This window comes from Myxocyprinus asiaticus, chromosome 36, assembly GCF_019703515.2.
Source record: "Myxocyprinus asiaticus isolate MX2 ecotype Aquarium Trade chromosome 36, UBuf_Myxa_2, whole genome shotgun sequence".
Taxonomy (NCBI): domain Eukaryota; kingdom Metazoa; phylum Chordata; class Actinopteri; order Cypriniformes; family Catostomidae; genus Myxocyprinus; species Myxocyprinus asiaticus.
In genome coordinates, this window is record NC_059379.1 from 17,801,580 (window position 1) to 17,821,581 (window position 20,002).

Consider the following 20,002-nt stretch of genomic DNA (forward strand, 5'->3'; position numbering starts at 1 on the left):
TTTTGTGCTCAGAAACAGGTTACATAAAACAGTAAACACATAAGTAGATTTTATGTGTTTATGCGTCTTACAAAACCGCTTATTTTTGGGACACTGCTCGTTGGTTTGGCCACTGCATTTCTCAATAGGTGAGATATCAACACACCCCTTTGACATTGACACTGGGCACATGTGAATAGAAATAAAGTTTAGACTACAAAAAGATGAAGATGGTGTGCATAGTGGACATTATTTGTGAGAGTTTTTATGAAATGAGTTAAAGCACGGGTGGCTTAATTATTTCCCTCCACTGGCAGGTTGACAGGAATATATTATATATAGCCTAAGGCCACAGAAGTTCATGTGTTTTGATACAAAAAATAAATACATTAATTCATGCAGATAGGCTATGTTTCCACATCTATATTTCTGTTATTATTGTTACAATGTATTTTGTGTTGATTTAAAATGTTCCAAACTGGATAAAATGTTAGGTTAGGCTATGTATAATTGATTTGAACAAATGCATGTCAATATAAAGTTGAAAAATGTCGGAGTTCGCGTGTAATGCGACTGAGGACACAGAAGTTCATGTGTGAAAATAATAATAATTATTATTCATGCAGAATAAAAAAAACGAGGGCCTGTTTGATCAACATTCCTCATTCATTGATACACAGCGCAGAGTGAAGAGAGGAGACCGGTCACACAAGCATCGTAATTAACTGACATAAACATCATTGCTGTGGTGTCTGGTCATTCATATCACGATTATTTCTTATGCATGAAGGTATTTATTCATGGCGGACCTGGCAGATCTCAGGGAGCAGGAGAGGACCCATAATGAGGCCAAACGGCTGGAGGTGTTGGAGAGGAGGCAGAGACAAATAGATGAACTTGCAGAGTAGAAGAGTGGACGGGACAGCTGAGATTGCATGGACACCTACAAGAAATCAGTTCTGAAGAAGCAAACATGGGACATCTTTTGCCAACAAGTTTTTGTTAAGTGTTATAAAACTGATTGTTCTGTTATTGCTAAATTGGGATAGAAGTTGCATGGAATGTCTGTATAGAGGATACAGAGAGCAATTCAAATTTAGGTTACCTTGATCAGACTGGTATTCAAGAGGATTATATTTCACACAAATGTAAATGCAAATGGTTGAAATAAGTGTAGGGCCAAACAGTGCTGTTTCTCATTCCTGCCACTGACAACATGCTGCATGGATTAATGTGTCAAAGTATTGCAAAGTCTAGTTCAAATGTTCTGCTGTCTAAATCAGTCAGTCAAATTCAATGGCAATTAATCAAAAGGGAGGCAAACTACAAACTGATTTTTACCAGTTGTTAAAGTTTGAAGCCCTCTTGGAGGGTCACAAAAGTCTGGATAGATGAAAATGTATTATACTGTAAAGTTGGCATTAAAGCCTTTCAACAACATCTGATATTAACATTTTTAGTGGTAACACCATACAGTTATCATCACTGTCTTTGTTACAATAAGAACACTACCATTTATTTAAGCACACAAAGTGTGTTTGTAACATTGCACTGTTTAAACCAAACTGAATGACAGTTGTCATTTATAAGAAATCAGTGAAAAATAAAGATGAGAATATTTCAGCTACTAATATGAAGCTGGAAAACCAACCATTTTACTACAATTGATTGTCAATTTCGTGAAGACAGTGTTCAAAATGCAAATCTTATGAAGCCAAAACTGTCTGCATCTCATTTTCCCTGTCTAATTCCAAAGGGTTTTCACATTTACATGAGGCCACGCTTAAAGACACAAAACAGGAGAGCACTTATTAAATAAAGAGCCTACTGAAAAACTGGCCTTTTGAACCAAGATTGACGAAACAAGAATAAAAAGGAAACCAGTTTCCATGACATTTAAGTTTACATTTAAGTCTACTGTGTAACATTATTTGTTACACAACAAATATTAATAGTGTCAATTCCCTTTGTTAATCAGATTTCACAAATATTGCCATCCAACAATATAGGAATAAATACATTTTTGTAAAGTGATAAAACATCACATTAGCAAAGAACAGAGAGAACTAAATTAAATATGTACATATAAGCTCATATCTATATAAACAGTATCCATAAATATATTAGATGGGTATATACACATCTTTAAGGACTATTAACAAGTACTTTAGTAAGGATTTAGAACATTGCAACAGACAAAGCATGAAGTGCTGCTACAGTTGGGTTACCATTAGCATTACTAACCCTGTCGTAGTCCACTGTAATCTCAACTACTGAGAGATTCTGTAGTGTCTTAAAAGGAATTGTTATATTGCTGTATAGTGGTTCCTTGTGTGTATGTAAAAGGTGGTCTTCCTCGGATGGGTTTGAGTGCGTTTTTAAAGGGATATTTCACTTCAAAATGTAAATTCTGCCACCCTCATTTTGTTTCAAACCCAAATGATTTTCTTTCTCTGTAGAAAACAAAAGGAGATATTAGGCAGTATAGCTTCAGTCGCCATTCATTTTCATTGTATAGAAAAAAAACAAACAAACAATGAAAGTTAATGGCGATTGATGCTAACATTTTGCCTAATATCTCCTTGTGTGTTCCATGGAAGAAAGAAAGTCATTCAGGTTTGAAACAACACGAGGGTGAGAAAATGATGACAATATTCAAGTTTGGGTGAATTATTCCTTTAAGTATGAAGGGTCTGTGATCACACGCTGAGCACAAGGCTGGATGGAGAGCTGGATTGTGGTGGGGCTGTGATGTTCGTCATGGTGCCATGGTCCAATCCATTCACTGTCCTGCTGTGCTCAAAGAAACATGAGTCTCAGGTTAGAAGCTTAATACAAGATATTTGAGCCCTTAGCACTACAATGCAAGCCATTTCAACAGCATTACCATTAGGCTCCAAATGCCATTCAATTTTTCCATTAATGCCACTGTTAGTATTGTCTCCAGTTTTTATTTTTAGTCCAAACAGACTACATAAATTAGGCAGCTTTTTACAAATTAACGGCTAAAAAGAGCTCTAAATTATAGAAAGTCTTTTGAAAGGTTTCTCAAAACGATATGGACAGTAAAACATGTAACAAAGCTCACACCTGAGTAGGTTAGAGTGAATTGGTGTAGATAAGCTGACAGAACAAATTCTGCTCTGCAACTACAGACATTCAAAAGCAGAGGCTGTTTAAGAGACCACTCAATACTGCCCCCAGAGACACACCAGATACAAACCCTCTCCAGTCCATCTGTACAAAGGTAATTTGATGACACCTATAAGCAGCACATCGCTGTGCCTTCTTTTGTTGCTACCTGAAATAACAGGAATACAGCACACATAGTGTGTACCTATGGATGTCAAAATTACAAGTACTTCAGTACCAAGTCGATAGTAAAATTATATAGAAATCACAGACAGTCAGCATAAACGTCATCGATACGGCTTCAGCGGTTCAACTAATGCCTTCTAAAGTGATACAATCACTTTTGGTACAAAAAAAGATCAATATTTAAATACTTTTTAACTATAATCCAACGCTTCACGAGAGGGTGGAGTCCAAGCGGTATCTCTTGTGATGTATTTGCGTTGCCATGATACCGACGTAATCTCACGTTCTCCGCTGGTTAAGACATCCAAAATGAGCACACAAATGCACCATTGTGATTAAAGAAACAAAAATACAGATCTAAACCAAGACCAACCAAGATACTGTACAATGTTCCTCCCACTCACTTGTAAACAGCGCTGCTCTTCCGGCTGTGACGCACTTGTATCAGTTCTCCCGTGTTTCAAATGCCAATGCGATTACGTCACACGCGCATACCACTCCTGACCAGAAGCATGATTCTGAGTTAAAAAAAGTACTTAAGTATATATTTTTTTCGCACCAAAAGCGATTGTGTCGCTTTAGAAGACATTAATTTAATAGCTGGTGTCGTATGGGTGATGTTTATGCTGACTGTCTGTGATTTTTGGAGCATCAAAAGAGAAATCTCCATTCACTTGCATTTTAAGGACCTACTGAGCTAAGATATTTGTCTATTTTTCTTCAAATGTGTTCTGGTGAAGAAAGAAAGTCATACACACCTGGGATATCATGAGGGTGAGTAAATAATGAGAGAATTTTCATTTTAGTGTGAACCCTTTAATTAACGTCTTTGTTCATTTTATTGTTTACTTAATTTAGAAATACTTTCAGGTTGCATCCCATTGTTTTAATTTAATTTTAACTTATTTTATTTTAAATATTAATATACATATCAATACATTAAAGGAGTGTGTTCATTAGCATATTAGTTTTAGGTGTGGTATCGAAATTTGTATAAAGAATAATAAATTACTGAAATTTTGGTATTATGACAACCCTAACTGCACAATTACAAAATCAAATTACTTGGCTTACTTCCACTGCAAAATGTATTGCGACACTTCAAAAAGCCCATTCTGCTGGTGTGCCTCTGTATCTGTATCCTGATCTATAACTATAATGCAGGACACACTGATTCAGCACTGCAGTGATGGACTGCGTAACACTGCGGTCGAGGTGAAGATGCTCTAAACACCCTGTTGTCCTCTTGAGGATCAAGAGATCCAGGCCTGATCCAATAGACACTTGTATCATTTTGCAATGAATCTCTGTCTGTCTTCTTAAATTTATTAAATTACAATAAACTTATGACTAGGACAAAATCTAATCCTGTAAATCCATTTATACTGACAGACGGATGAGGAGAATCTAAGGTTGTGAACTCCATATGTTTTTGGAATTGTTTTAAAAGGGCCTTGAATGTTTTGAATCTTCAGCAATGATCATCACGAGTAAAGACAGCTCTGATTTAAAGCTGCTGACACAAAACATTGACAGAGTCAACTCAATTTATGTTACTCAGAAGATGAAACTGTCTTGGAACAAACCAGTGGAGTACACATTTTCAGAGGATCTGAGCCACAATCAAGATGTTTGAGGAGATGAAATGATATTTATCCTAGTGGATTATGGTACTCTATAAATCATATACAGGGGGTTGTTAACCAGCATGCATGGACCCCCACACAAAACTGCTAGTTGGATCATTTACCCAAGAGCAACGCAGGAAAAATGACCCTCTCTCTTCTGATGAGAAGAGATACACAAATGTCTGAAAGCTCTGATAGACCGTTATCTAATGTATCATTAAAAATAATTATTAGAATCACACTATCTTTCAAATAGATCTTCCTTGCAGTCCTCAAATTACAGCCATTAAATGAAAATAACAACTGAGTTTTGAAACACCTAAACTTTTCTCTTATGGACAGATATTTATTTTTGGACATTGCATGAAGCAAACAGAGGATTCATATACAGTAGATACAGTATAGGAAGTGCAATGCTCCAGTACTTCCAATAAAAATCAAAGTGTGACAACAGGAGGACACATATTATCAATTTTACTGTGGGTATACTGGAGTAAGTGTAGATCAAACAAGGTGACTAATGGTTTACTGACTGGTTTCTCTGAACTGTGGAAAAACAAAATGGCAGACTCACGCTTTGTCGAAGTAGGATGTGTGAAGCGAGTGGGAGTAATTTGTAAGTTCTCCATTAATCAGATTGCCGTTGACATTTGTGACATAGTTCTTCCTGGCTGCCTGGTCCTTGGCAAAATTTCTACAGGCTGTGAGCTTACACTCTAAAGCCTGGAAAACAAGACAAAGCACTGGTCAAAGATGCTAAATTTATGCAAACAGTGACTCCACAAATAAAACCTTGAATAATTATCTTAATACCCCAATTAAAATTTCTGCAAGCAGTCACATTGTCCCAGTGATAAGCAGTGCGTCATTCACATCAAAGGGCCCATTTACACTTAATCAATTCATGCACTTTGATTGATCGGACATCTATCCAACTGGGTACCCACATTCCATTTACACTTTGCACATGAATGTATAGGCAAAATGGATACAAATCCAATATACTATTCCCCTGCTATATGCAAATATAGCAGACTTCACTTCCGTGATTATACTAATGCTGGGTAGCGAAATTTGGATGCACTTGATGTGGCTCAAAAAAACAAAAAACAGGAGGTGGCTAAAATTGCTTCAAGAAACTTGTGGTTGTTCTGGCATAGTTCTGTTTTGTCAGGATCCTGCCATCTTTGGATCTGGTTTGTTGTAGTTTTTGGCAGGATTCTGACAGTCTTTATTTATTGTTTGCTCCTTGGGTTTGTTTTTATACTTTGTATTTTAGTTCATGGACATGTGCATTGCCATGTTATGTCTTGTGATTGTTTTGTCTTTGACATTTTCTGCACATGGCCTTGTGTGTGTTATCCATGTGTGTTCTTTCTCTGCCTCCTTGTTCCCTCACCCCTCCTCCATGTATAGTCCTTGTTAGGCTTATTAGTCTCATCTGTTCCTCATGTGGTTGTTCCCTTTATATTGTGCTTCCTTCCCTCATGTGGTTGTCAGTTCATTGTTGTTCATGGTTCTAGTTAGTTGGTTTATGCTAGTCTGTTTATTTTGTTTTATGTCAGTTATCTCCCTCGTGAGAGTGTTTTGCTTCAGTTCTCATTCAAAGTTGGTCATGCTTTTGAATATCTGTTTTTCTCCCTTGTGAGTTTTCTGTTTGCATGTTTTTTATTATTTTTTTATTTTCATTAAAGCTCATTAAATTGCCTTCCTGCATCTGGTTCCTCCTACAAACTCTTGATATGTTTGTGGTCTGAACGACCAGATACACTTATACTAGAGCTGTCAATCGATTCCAATTTTTAATCAAATTCATTACATGATATGCTGATTAATCGAATCAATCACAATCACATATATAAATATTTGCTGAGAAAGTCCCTGAAATAACAATAATTCAAAATAACGATTAAATAATTATGGTTATATTTAAATAATTACAACTATAATATGCTGTTTATATTATATTATATATATATACACATATACATATATATATATATATATATATATATATATATATATATATATATATATATATATATATATATTATATATATATATAAATTAAATTCAGTCTCACTATGGTTGTGTCGCATCATAAACACAGCATTTTTAAGTCAATGTGTCGAGTTAAATGTAGTTTGAAAGTTGAAAAACACATCCCAAGAGTCGAGATCCCTGCATTTGGAATTGGGCTACGTTCAGTTTGAATGCAAGAGCGCATTCTCATCTTGTGCTGTTGGTTCTGTCATGCAAGCCTGAAGCAGTGTCCGAATATCCATACTTCCTTACTATATAGTATGCCAAAAACAGTATGCTAATGGAGTAGTATGTCAGAATCCTCAGTAATCACAAAAAACAGTAAGCGTGAAATACCCATATGACCTACTATTTCCAGCAAGATTCTGAAGTGTGGATCGAATGGATATCATATGATCCCATAATCATGTTCAAAACACTGAATTTAAAAGAACGCTGGTGAACCGCAGGTTGGATGGCTCATTTCAGCTGTGATATAGTGATATATACTGTACAAGAAAGTTGTTTCTTGTGCTTAAATCGTGCTTGTTTTACAAAACCAGAGTAGATTATTTTCACGATTGTTGTTGTTACATCATATATTCGAGTCACAAGTCAATACCCACATCCCTGGATAAAGCATGTCCAGAATCTATTCATAATCCTCGCATGCATACCTAAAGAACGTACTGTTTTACTGCCCAAGAATTGCGTCTATCATCAAATACATACTCTGACAGTACGCAATTTCGGAGGTTGCGTGTGGTTTGTTCTCTATAGAATTGTATCAGCTATTTTCGCTTACTGCCCCCTGTTAAAAAAAAAAAAAAAAAAAGGTGGTACTTCAAGCTTCAATTGCACAGATGATAGGAATATTCCTTATTATGGTCCGGGGACATGATTGAGTAAATTTTTTAACACAATATTTTTTTAAATATTATTAATCGCACGGAATTAACACGTTAAATCGACAGCCCTAATTTGTGTGTTATGTGTGTTTCAAACCACCTCCTTTGGGTATAGATGAACAGATTGCTATCCGTCTCGAATGCATCTTACACTTTGTCTTTTCATGATCGGATAGCTATCTGATTACTAAATATGCATTGGTGTAAATACCCCCAAAGATTCTGGAAAAGAGTGTTTTACTCCGTAAACTGAGAGCAGCTGTATTTATTGTTAGATAATGGCTAATCAATCAATAGGAGACAAAAAACAAACAAACAAACAAACAAACAAACAAAACTGTAGTGCGTTTACTCACCCCAACTTTGCGCAGTAAATCACCAACAATATTGAGGGCTGATATTCTAGCAGATGGAGTGAGGGCTGCATTAGTGCAGCTGTTGGCCAGAACTGCAAAGAAGAATAACCAAGTGAGTTGTACAAACTTGGCATTATATTAAATTCAGAGAGAAAGACAGAAATCTAGCTGTCTACCTGTCTGGCTGGTGAAAGCGTTGTCCAGGTTCTTGCTGAGAGGTGTTGCAGGCAGGGACAGAGAGGCCTGGACAGCTGAGTCTGTTTTGTCATTATCTGGAGTCGGAGAGCTAGGGGCAGACATTCTCGTTACATCTGGCTGCCTCTCTCGTACCGCAAGCTCTTGCCGCAAGTCTACACGTGCAGAAACACACAAATCCACAAACATTTTAAGATGCTGTGCAAGATATCTACCTTGAACCCTTCACTTGTGGACAATAATCCTGAATTTTGAAATACTTTACATGACCTCATTCGTCAAGCAGTCAGTTTAACAGTCAGGAAAAGCTTTTTGCTTAAAGAACAGGATTAAAAACCAAGGACAGACACATCTGTAAACATCAAATGAGCACCTCAGGCATGAGGAAGAAGCTTCTGTAATTATACATGACAGACTTCAGCACGGAGAGTTAGTAAATACCTCTGGCCTCATCTTTTAGTCTCTGCACAGACACCAGGAGAGACTCCTTCTCATCCAGTTCACTCTCCAGAAAGGCATTCCTCTCTATGGCCTGGTTTAGTCTCTGTTCAAAGTCCTCCAGAGACGTAATTGTGGCTCTGCAGCAACAGACCATAACAGAACAAAACTATAAATTCCAATGTAATAGTGGAACCCATGAAGGCCTTCTTGAGACCATTTTCCTTTCATAATAAAAATGTCCCATCAGTGCACGATATTCTAAAGAACTGTTTTTTAAATATTCTTTCATCAGAATGTAATTGTGCCTCAATTGTAATTTTCTGCTGATGTAACAAAGGTGGTGCAAGCTGAAAAAATTATATTAAATAATAATATAAAATCAATTGAGCAAAATATACAATGAGACCCTGATAAAATCAAGTTCTGCCTTACTTTATTTCCTGTTGAACATTCTTTCATTTTTCACTTCTTTCACTTGGCAATAGGCCCTATTTCACATTATAGAAGTTAATTATGTTGCAGATTGTGGTTTCATGTTGTCTTTAAGAAAGTATTATAACTTTTGCAGGCTGAAGTTGATACAGTTTTAGATTCTGAGTTGATTGAAAAGTGGGGTGAAGGTTAAGATGATGCTCTCTGACCTCTTTGCTCTCTCCAGGTCGTCATTAGCCTGCTCTAGCTCTCTGACATATTTGTGCAGCTGCTCCTTGATGCCTCGAGTCTGGCTGAGGTCGTCCTCAAGGATGGAGATCTGCTTATAGCTCTGAGAATAATGCTGCTCCAACTTCTCCTACAGGACAAAAAGGTGGTGCCTTTGCTTTCATGTTCTTTAGACACACAAATACTTAAAAAAAGCTGTGAATTATTATGTATTGACCACTCTTTGAGGCACCTCATCCAGCTCGGCCTGTGTTTAGCTCACACAGTCTCACCTTGAGTGAGTCGAGCTCGTGGTGCAGTCTCTCATTGTCTGCCAGCAGATCTCTGATCCGATACTCCGCTTGGCCCAGCTGCGTCTCCAGCTCTGTCTCCAACTCTCTGCTCCCCTCCTGGAATTCCAACAACTCCTCCTGTGCCTCCTTATAACTGCACACACACACGTTAGAATACTGTTTAACATCCTGAGGTAATGACACATGCAAAAAACACACAATCATATTATGTTCCTACCATATTCCTTGTCTTGAAAAGAGCTTGCATTGTAGAATACTGAACACAAGTAGGTTGTATTAAAAATGCACTGTCAACCCATTCAGGTTTTTTTAATTATTACTATTTTTTTTATACCTATCTACAGTATGTTTCTAAAAATAACTATAAAATTCTTGGTCTTTTGTGAACGTTAATGAGTCCATAAGATCCCAAAAATCCTGTGTGACTGTTAGCTAAGGCTGAAATGATTAGTCGACGTTATCGACAACATCAAAAATAAAAAAATTTCAACAAAAATGGTTGTTGAATAGTCATTTGATCTCATTTAACGTAACTTGAGATCACATTAAACTCTAATGATGATGTGCGAGAGCAGCATTGCAGTTTGCGCCTGACTGAGGGGAGGAAGAATTACACAGCTCACAGTCCAGATGCACTCTAAACTTTCAAAACAACTTTAGGTGATGTAGATCACAAAGTATGCGGGAATTATAATGCAAAAATACAAAATAATTAAATACAAAACCACTCTTGTAGTGGAATAAGTGGAGATGGAGCTGCCACTCAGCTTAAGCAAAACTTGCGTGTCGAGAGTCTTTAAAGGAAACACCCCAGCGTTACATCTTAAATGCAGTTATATTTAATGCGTTATAGCTTTATTAAAGTTCAAACAATACGGAAGCAGATCATGTAAATAACTACAAACTCCGAAACTGGCATTTCTCTGTGTGGTCAGCGCCTCTTCTATGAGTTGCGTGAATGTCATGATCTAAGGGGGAGAGATTGAAACTGCATCCGGCTGATGCATACTCTGGCACGGGAACACTCATCCCTCGAGCGCGTATGCTTAATGCAGCTAGATTATAACGTGATGGCTCGCGACTTATTGAATCATAATATATGTCACTGTGCATTTCTTATCATGAGGAAAATTGGCAATACGCAGCTTTATTAATAAGAGAGAGTTAACTCATTTTTGTGAGTTAAAGATGGATTGAAGTGAACAGAAAGGTGAGAGAGGGTAGTCTTCGCCCCATTATACACTGTAACAAAATATGTTTTTGATTTGTTTTTGTTTTGGCTTGTTTTCCAATATAAATATCTAAAACTCCTTTAAAACAATGTACATTTTCTTTAGCAGCTATACTGCAGAAGAAAAAATTGTTATTTGAGAAAGTTGTATATAATATAAAAAATACAAATATTTTAAAATATCTAAAAATCCTTTAAAATATATAAGGACAGTATATTTTGTCTTTACTGCACTCGCAGAAGTATAACCAAGTGAAAAAATACACTTATATACAAAATACATTTTTATTTAAGATACATTCTCTTAAAGCATGTCTAAATATCTTATATGTTGCTTCTCAAGTAAATGTATCTTGTTTTAAGGATTTTTAGACAATTTTACCTGGAAAACAAGACAAAAACACTTGATAACAACAGGATTTTTTGCAGTGAATTTCTTTACTGATTTAAACTTAATGAGTATTTTTTTTCCTTTAATTCAGTGAATGTCATTGAGGTATTTTTAAAAGTTTCTGCTTCTTTATTGTTAGTAAGCATGTTTAATACAACCTTTTAAGTCAGGGCACATGCTGAATAATCGGTTAAGAGCGAATGATTAATCGTTGCTATAATCGCCAAATAGTCAAATAATCGTTCGAATAATCGTTAGATTAATCGATTATCAAAATAATTGTTAGTTGCAGCCCTACTGTTAGCCTTTTCCACCAACAAGGATCGGGGGCAGGTTCCTGGGCCAGTGCCAATTCTTGGACTGTTCCACGCATTTCCACCGCAGAAAAGGCCGTTCTGGGGCCGAAAACCTGGTTCATCACCAGCCCCAAAAGCTTGCTGGTCTCCATGCAGGAACTGATTACTTCAGGGGGCGGAGGGCAGTATAATGATTCGTCACCAAATTTTTCCTAAACAACAACATCTACTGTCTGCAGCAAAGAGTTCTTCTTCATTCTATAAAAAAATAAAAAAAATAATTTCAGACATCAAATGCATTCAGGTAACGCGGACGAAACGAGCACTTGTGATATGGTCTTTACGGAGAGCCGAGATAAACTAGAGAGATCTCAAAGGGAAAAAAATTGTCTATAAGAAGATACAGCATAAACAAATTGAAAAACACTTAAGGGAGTGCAGGGACCGTGAGAAGGACCTAAACAAAAGCAACAGTGGATGGAGCAACAATGTTTTGGACTCAGAACACCGACCAGCCTGCTATTTAACTGGGACATTGAATTCAGCCAGTCACGCTTAAGATAAACACTGAATCACCGGTGTCCTCTGCTGCTGATCTCAGTAAGTTATTATATTTGCCAAGTTCAAGTTCAGAAAATTGCATATCTGTTAAGTAAATCGGTGGGATTCTCAATCAAAACGTAAACATAATATTATATGCTATGGCAAAACTCCAAATATTACCATCTGCTACACCAATGTTAATAATGATTCCACTGTTACAGTTTACAGAATTTAGCATGTTAAGCCATAGTGCAAACAAAATAATGATGACAATCTTGTTAAGCAATGTAATAATGTTAGATTGCATTACGTATATTTAAATATGTCCTCAAAAACAAGAGTAAAAGCTGTACACAAACACTGTTGTGACGCACCATGTTTGTTTATGGGCAGATAAATTAGTCGCGTAACACATTACGTAATCTTTCGGTTCTGAAGTCAGTGGAAAAGCGTGGTCGGTTTACAAAAGGCTCCAGATTGCCCTGGCCATGAACCAGTGGAGCACAGGCTGGGCATGCGAACCATCGCCATTTTGGTGGAAAAGGGCTATCTGAGGGGTCAGTAAGTGCTCACTGCAAAAACATTACTCTCCTTGCCCCACAGACTGAAAATAACTAGACAAAAATAAACAATGATGGGTCCATTATCTAGAGGATGTCTGATGTAATGAACGCTATCAGTACAGGATATACTGAAGACAGCATACACACATACCGATAAGAGGTCTAGCAAAACAGTGCACATTTCACATTACCCATAGAGACAAATGTAACACAGCACAGCGTTATGTAAGACCAGTCCTTCTTGGTTTTGTCTATATAAAAAGTAAATGCTGGTTCAGATAAGGCCATCACTACAGAATATTAGCAATGGAACCATGCACAGATCAATCAAAGAATACATGGTTTTAGCTATTTAGGCTGCCAAACCCTCAGATAACTAATTGATTGTACCATCTATTTATAGAATCTAATCTGAGCTGAACTTTTTACTAGTACAATGTGAATCATGTTAGCTGCATGGGGCAAATCTGCCATAAATAACCAGAGTTTTGTTTAGAGTGTACCGATGACCATAGGAGGCCAATGCCAGGGGCCACTTTATGTAATCACCAGCATTATGGTTGTGGAAGGATCTAAAAATAGCAATGGAGCAATATTTCCCAACCCTGTCATGCTTCTGCCACGTGAGCCAGGAGACAGGGCAGGGCAACCTGTTTATCCAGGGAAAAGAAGACCACTATATCCGTAACAGAATTACACAATGTGTAACTTGCCTGGCTGCATTGAACAGAATCAGCATCTTACAACATCTGTGACTCATTTTTGCACTGTGTCATCTCTGGCCTCTAAACTGCTGATTGGGGTGTTTTAGTAGTGGGTTAGAAGTGGGGTAGATACAGTTATCACATGTCAGTGAGATTTGGAGAAGCCTGTGCTTTTAATAAGAGTCTTAAATCAGGATGAACATAAGTGTCACACTTCAGGCAGGATGTCCTTTCCCAAAACAGCTCTAAAGGAAGTGTCAGTTAATAAAATTAGCCATTTTCTATTCCAGAAAAATTAAATGATAACTATTTTGCATGACGATTAAATCTTTACATTAAACTCGGCACAATGATGCTAGGTTTTTGTGGGTCAGTGCTACAGTATAGATATGTGGGTGTTTTTTAGTGTGTTGCTATACAGCTGCTAGGGTGTTTTCGGTGGTTGCTTACTGGCCAACGTTGCCGCTAGAAGCACTATAGCGAGATTAGTGTGAACTGTCTGCTTCTAGGGTGAGTTTTCTCTTTTAACTTAACTACTGTCATGGCGGAGCAACAGTTTGAAAATAATTTTAAGTAAGTTAAGTCAATATATTTATAGTAATTTACCTGAATAATAACACATCCAGTTTATTGGCTCAGACTTTTGAAGGTAACTCTATTGCCCCCTTGAGAACTGAGGTTTGTGTTGGCAATGCGGTGGCCAAGCACTCACATCTGCGCTCACGTACTTGCGTAGAGTATGTTTCGCCCTTAAATGTAATGTAACCAAAGAAAGTACAGTTAATCCAGGCAGGGGCATGGCCAGAAGGGTGGCACGGGGTGGCGGCTGCCACCCTAAAAATGAGCTTAGCCACCCCAACGTGGACACAGCTCACATAGTGGAGACGGTGCTTCTTGGAGAATTTGCCACAGTTCTTCTACCTATTTTGGCTGTCTCAATTGCTTCTGTCTCTTCTTGTAATCCCAGACTGACTCAATATTCAGTAGGGGGCTCTGTGGGGATCATGCCATCTGTTGCAGGGCTCCCTGTTCTTCTATTCTAATCTATAGAATAGAATATACACTAAATATACACACACACTGTATTTGAATACTATTTACAAATATATGTGAAGACACTCCATCCTGTGGTTTGCTTAATATCTTTTTCAGTTTTCAGGGTTAGGGGCTTGGGTTTTGCTCAAATCCCTAAGTATGAAAAATAGTCATAGTGATGCTCACCTTAGTAAGCGCATACTGTATAATAAAACACTGTTCAACGCTTGCATTGACTGTTTGACTTTGTACTGCAACATCAAGTAATCAATCAAATATCACTGAGTTGACTGACAGGCAGATGTCACACTGCTAGAATTAGCTCAGGAGCTGGTGCACAATCAAAGAGGAACAAAGCTGTTTCATAGATCCAATCTCTCATTCAGATTAAACAGATGGATATCTTTGAGCTACAACCCCTCCATGATCAGTTCTTATGTAACTAGGCGTAACCCTTTGATTGTTTATCACAAAGCTGGGTGTGCATGAGTGTGTGAATTTCCACTTTGATGCTATCAGCAACCTCTGTTCCTGCCAATGATCTGAATGCTACAAAGGGAGGACCAGCCAGATCTTGAACATGCCACACTGGTATTGAGAAATGCTGCTTTGGGATCTAATTTAGCAAGCAACAAGCACTACTTTCAGTGTTAATCTCACTCAGTGTTGTGTAATCTTTTTATACTATACCACTTTTGAGAGCTTTTAAACTGAAAAAATGAGCAGCAGGGATCTGTATCCTATCACAAAGACTAAAACCACTAAAGGGAATTCTAACTGTGGTGGACTGCATAAGACAAACAAGCTAATGTGACTGAGAGGAGGCCTTCGAACATTCTGAAAATGTCAAAACAGACAGGAACATCTGCCTGATTCTCATAATGTCAGTGAACTGGTTTCATTGATTTTATTCCCAGCATTGACTGGTGTTGCCTCAGGGCAAGCAAATGTTAACAAAAGGAAAATGTGAATTGTGTAGGCTGAGGCCAACATGAAAGAAACCTCTCAGGTGTCAAGCTACAAAACAGTGACTTGAGCTGTGTCGGAGTAATGCTTAGTGTTGCTCACTGTGCCATGACTCACCTTTTCTTGTACTTCAGTGAAAGAGCCTTCCAGAAATCAATTTCCTCATCTTTTGAAGCAAATTTTGGTATCATATTTGCATCCATGACAGATAAACCTGTGAGATGAGGATACAATATTTGTTAGTGGACCATTAATCAGTCCTCCAAGTAAGGGAGATACGACAAGCGATAGTTTACTCAAAAATGAAAATTCTGTCATCATATACACCCTAATGTCATTCCAAACCTGTTTGACCATAACACTTGTTGAACTCGAGAGGGAAAAAAAAAGAAAAAAAGAATAATGCTAATCTTTTTTCCAAACAATGAAAATTAATGTGGACTAAGTCAGTCCCTTACATTCTACCTAATATTTCCTTTTGTGTCCCACTGAAGTCATACGGGTTTGGAACAACAAGAAGGTGAGTTATTATTAGTGACAGAATTTCATTTTTGTGTAAACTATCCCTTTCAAAAAATGAAAGCAAACACACATCTACTATTGCCTTTAAAATGTGACACTTGCAGTATGTACCTCTGCTCACTTCTAAACTGCCTTTTGCTGGTCTGTCCCAAATAATCAATAGAACTGCGTGCAAACACACCCAGCCCAAATAAGCTGCATGTGCCCAGCTCACACACGCTAGGTCACAATCACTGTGCCCTCTGGTAATAGGTCATGGTGGATGTCAAAGCCAAGGACGTATCATGGCTCTTTATTGAGGAACAGCAATTTCAAAACTAAATAATTATTATCTCAGAAACAGATACAGAACACAAATATATGTCAATTAGTTTTTTGAAGACTAAAATAATACACGGTGTGATATTAGATGCAATGTAGCTTCTGCTCTACTTTCACAAGACATTGTGTTTATTATCTAATGAAGAATTTGTAAAGCATGTGGACAACTTAAACCAAACTTACACTTACTGGATTCCACAAGTGCCTTCCTATATACTGTACCTTTCTATTTTTCTTGCTCTCCATTTCCTTATTTTATTGTTCTTGTTCAAGTCTCATCATTGTGTTTTAAATGGCTAATACAGTATTGTGGTATCTTCTTCTTAAAATAACATCTGCCCCACTGAATTTGCTTTTGTCTCCGTACAACACTCAGGAGCTGTGGTAATCTACTTTACTTGCCCACAATATTCATGCCCTTTCACAACACATGGGGATCATTTTTTACAGTGGAAAATGAGTCAGGCTACCTATTGTGTGCCTGACGGTGAAAAATTAAAACACCTGATGGAACCAATAGCAGATCTGCAAAGTAAGGAAAATTATTTAAAAGGATAGTTTACCCAGATCCCCCCCTGGTCTTGGGTTGTTCCAAACCCAAGACTTTCTTTCCAAACAAGATGTTAGACAGAACATTAGCCTCAGTCACCATTCACTTTCAATTCATGTTTTTTTTTTGTTTTTTTTTCCATACAATAAAAATGAATGGTGACTCAGGCAAACATTTTACCTAACATCTCCTTTGTGTTCCAGGGAAGAATGAGAGTTATAAGGATTTGGAACAACATGAGGGTGTGTAAGTGATGACAGAATTTTCATTTTTGAGTGAACCACCACTTTAAGGGTGTTAGATCAAATAAAAAAATGAATCTTAACTAGTAAAACAAATAGAGTATATATTTGAAAACAAATAAATGCATACAAAAGCACCCAAAATAGACAAGCCATTCAGTTATGAAATTACAGGAGATAAACTCAAAAATGAGTGAGTGGAGTGATGTGGAGAAATATTTTTAGATTTCTAATTAGTAAAAGAATGAAACATATAGAATTACACCTGCTGTTGCCATGGAGCTCTCTGCCAGAAATAGACTCAGACATGGGCTAAATTACAGACAAAAACTCACTTCAGTTAGATGTAGATGAGGACTGCTAATCAAAATAAACCCGTCACTTATATTAGTTTAACACTTTGTATTTGAAACATCAGCCAAATGTATAATTATATGCACAAAAAAAAAAAAAAAAATAAATAAATCCTACAGGCTATATAAAGAACAACGTGGGAAAACAATACATTACCAAAAATATAGACCTATTAAAAACTAAATATTGTTTATTAGGCAACTTAATGTCAATTATAAACTCTTAAAGACCTAGTAACCACTTCTAAACAGCACCACAGATGACACACTGTCTAGCTAACAACAACACGAGAAATATGTTTTCTTATTCAACATATACATTGCCAACACATGTATCGAGGACCAAAAACACAAAAATCTGACATACATCTGTCAAAATACTACTGACAACGTGATAACTATTCAGTTTTGAAAATCGCAATAAATTATCTAGCACAGAGCTAACTGATGTTAGTCGGCTAACATCAACAATGATGCGCTCTGAATTTACAATAATAATACTACTGCTAATAAAATAAAATAATGTCGCAAATTATATATGTCAGTTCCGCGTTACTGATCTGTGGTGTTGATAAAGCGCACGCAGGGTGTTGTCGTATTTCTGTTGACATTTGCAGCAGTAAATGTTGTGATACTCTCTCCAGTTAAAAGATCTTCATCATATTTAAAGAGAAAGATGTGATTTCATGAACTCACCTGCACATTTCCAGTGTTTTTAATGGAGACAACAGCGCTGACTGTGATCCCAGCACATCCTCTCGCGCTCTCTCTTTAATGACGTGTGAGTTTGTCGTGCAAACTGGTCCTGCAGCGACGCCTCTTATTTAGGAAAACATATTTAGGAAAAGAAAATGGAAATAATTATAATAACCTCACAAACGGAAGAATATCTTACATCATTTGTTTATTTTTATTATTTTACATTTGTGTTTTTTTTGTTTTTTGTTTTTATTTTGTATAATTTAATCATTATTTAATTAATTTTTTAATATGTGTTCAATATAGGCTAACTATAAATAAAATAAATTCTTAAAAAAAATTAATATTTTAAGTTGCGCTTAGAAAAATCTAAAGATTACTATAGCTACTTGTGAGGGCCAGATCATTCTGAAAATTCCCTTCAGTCACAAATATAGTACAGTCAAATACCAAAGTAAATAAAGTAAATAGCCTATATAAGAAACTAGGCCTATGTTCGTTAAAAATTATGAAAAGTTGTGTTACGGTTAGTCTTTATCTTGTGTAATCTTTTTTTATCCAGTAATCTTATTTTTAAATAAATGTTCATGTTTTCTTAATTCAGTGTTCTATCATATAGTCTTACACTTCTCTTCATTTTAGTCTCTTATACTCATACAATTCAAAAAATTATTTGTTATTCTAACATTTATTTATTTTTAAACTTGTTGCTTTTTATTTTTCCTTTTTTTAATGGACGCTCTCACGGTTCATTTCTGTGTAAAACATTTAGCATAAGAGCATAATCTGACAGGTTATAAGTGTAATGCAGTGATGGGCAGATTCGCTACAAATAGCGAAGCTATTAACTTAACTACATTTCTGAGTAGTAAGGTGGTAGCTTCGCTAGTTTTTAAGTCAAGTAGCTTTTCAGTAGCGAAACTATATTTTTGACTTGGTAGTGGCCTAGCGTTGAGAAAAGCTACACCGCTACATCATGCGTGCACCCGGTGTTTTCTAATGCCAGTTTTGAATCAGAACTTAAGATGTCTGTTCACAAATTTTGACATACTTTTCCCCATGTCTCTACTCTTAATATTTCCTATAATACTACTTATAGTAATAAATAAAAGAGATTTCTCGCAGTGATTTGGTCACAGTGAATGTTGGGGAGTTGAGAGAAGGATTTGATCCAGATAAAATTAACCATGGATTTACTGTAGTAATGTTGTAGTAACCATGTGTTTTGGTGGAAAATATATAGTTCTGATGTACTAACCATGGTGTTACTACAGTAACATGTTGTTAATAGTAGTTAATAGTAACCATGTTTAATTTTGTGGTTACTATGATTTTACTAGAAAAAATACCATGGTGACACTATGGTTACTGTAGTAAAACCATGGTTAATTTTTTGTAAAGTAGGGTTAGGAGTTGGTGTAGGGTGTCTGTGGAACTCCAAATAAAAACAATAAAAATGCTGCAGTGATGCCACTATACTCAGAGCTCGAGTTGAGGGGGGGATGCAAGGGGATGCACCCCCTTGTTGCAAGAAATACCAAAAAGCATCCACCTTGTAAAACCACCATCCTCCCTTACCATCCCCTTTAGATCAGTTGTGTCATACATTATTTAGAACTAATCATGCAAGTGCAATATTTCATATTTAATTTTAATACGTTTGATAAATAACAGACTTTAAATAAGGGCGATTAGCCGGTCAGAACTAGAGTTCGACGTGTGAGGTTGCCAGATTTCTATAGGTGAAATCCCCAGTCAGATCTGGACACTTGTACAGTTTGGATAT

The 20,002-nt window shown here is 36.7% G+C and overlaps 2 protein-coding genes across 3 annotated transcripts in view; one reads left to right on the top strand and one right to left on the bottom strand.

Annotated features, from left to right (window-relative positions):
* LOC127426855 (medium-chain acyl-CoA ligase ACSF2, mitochondrial-like) overlaps positions 1-2,420 on the top strand; it is a 32,468-nt gene extending 30,048 nt beyond the window's left edge. Inside the window, exon 17 of the mRNA XM_051673890.1 lies at positions 770-2,420. The gene's annotated coding sequence lies outside the window, so the exon portion shown is untranslated. The remainder of the gene's footprint in view (positions 1-769) is intronic.
* Positions 2,421-2,499: 79 nt separating this feature from the next.
* On the bottom strand, positions 2,500-18,335 carry LOC127426857 (nuclear distribution protein nudE-like 1-A). 2 transcript variants are annotated; one of them, XM_051673893.1, is made up of 9 exons: positions 18,214-18,335; positions 15,647-15,743; positions 9,780-9,933; positions 9,489-9,637; positions 8,848-8,984; positions 8,388-8,561; positions 8,212-8,303; positions 5,500-5,648; positions 2,500-2,769 (listed from the first exon to the last, which is right to left on the bottom strand). In XM_051673893.1, the coding sequence occupies exons 2-9, from the start codon at positions 15,730-15,732 to the stop codon at positions 2,679-2,681; spliced, it is 1,032 nt and encodes a 343-aa protein (XP_051529853.1). In that variant the 5' UTR covers positions 15,733-15,743; positions 18,214-18,335; the 3' UTR covers positions 2,500-2,678. The 2 variants fall into 2 exon arrangements, with proteins under 2 accessions (XP_051529853.1, XP_051529852.1); XM_051673892.1 differs by having other exon boundaries at positions 2,505-2,772; positions 18,214-18,334.
* Positions 18,336-20,002: the final 1,667 nt, after the last annotated feature.

What these genes read in the sequence shown, in the direction of transcription:
- LOC127426857 (XM_051673892.1), bottom strand. Translation starts at nt 15,732, where the DNA reads ATGGATGCAAATATGATACCAAAATTTGCTTCAAAAGATGAGGAAATT. An exon ending in TCACTGAAGTACAAGAAAAG is followed by an intron (nt 9,934 to 15,646) that starts GTGAGTCATGGC and finishes GTGTGTGTGCAG; the next exon opens with TTATAAGGAGGCACAGGAGG. An exon ending in ACATCCTACTTCGACAAAGC is followed by an intron (nt 2,773 to 5,499) that starts GTGAGTCTGCCA and finishes CTTTGAGCACAG; the next exon opens with CAGGACAGTGAATGGATTGG.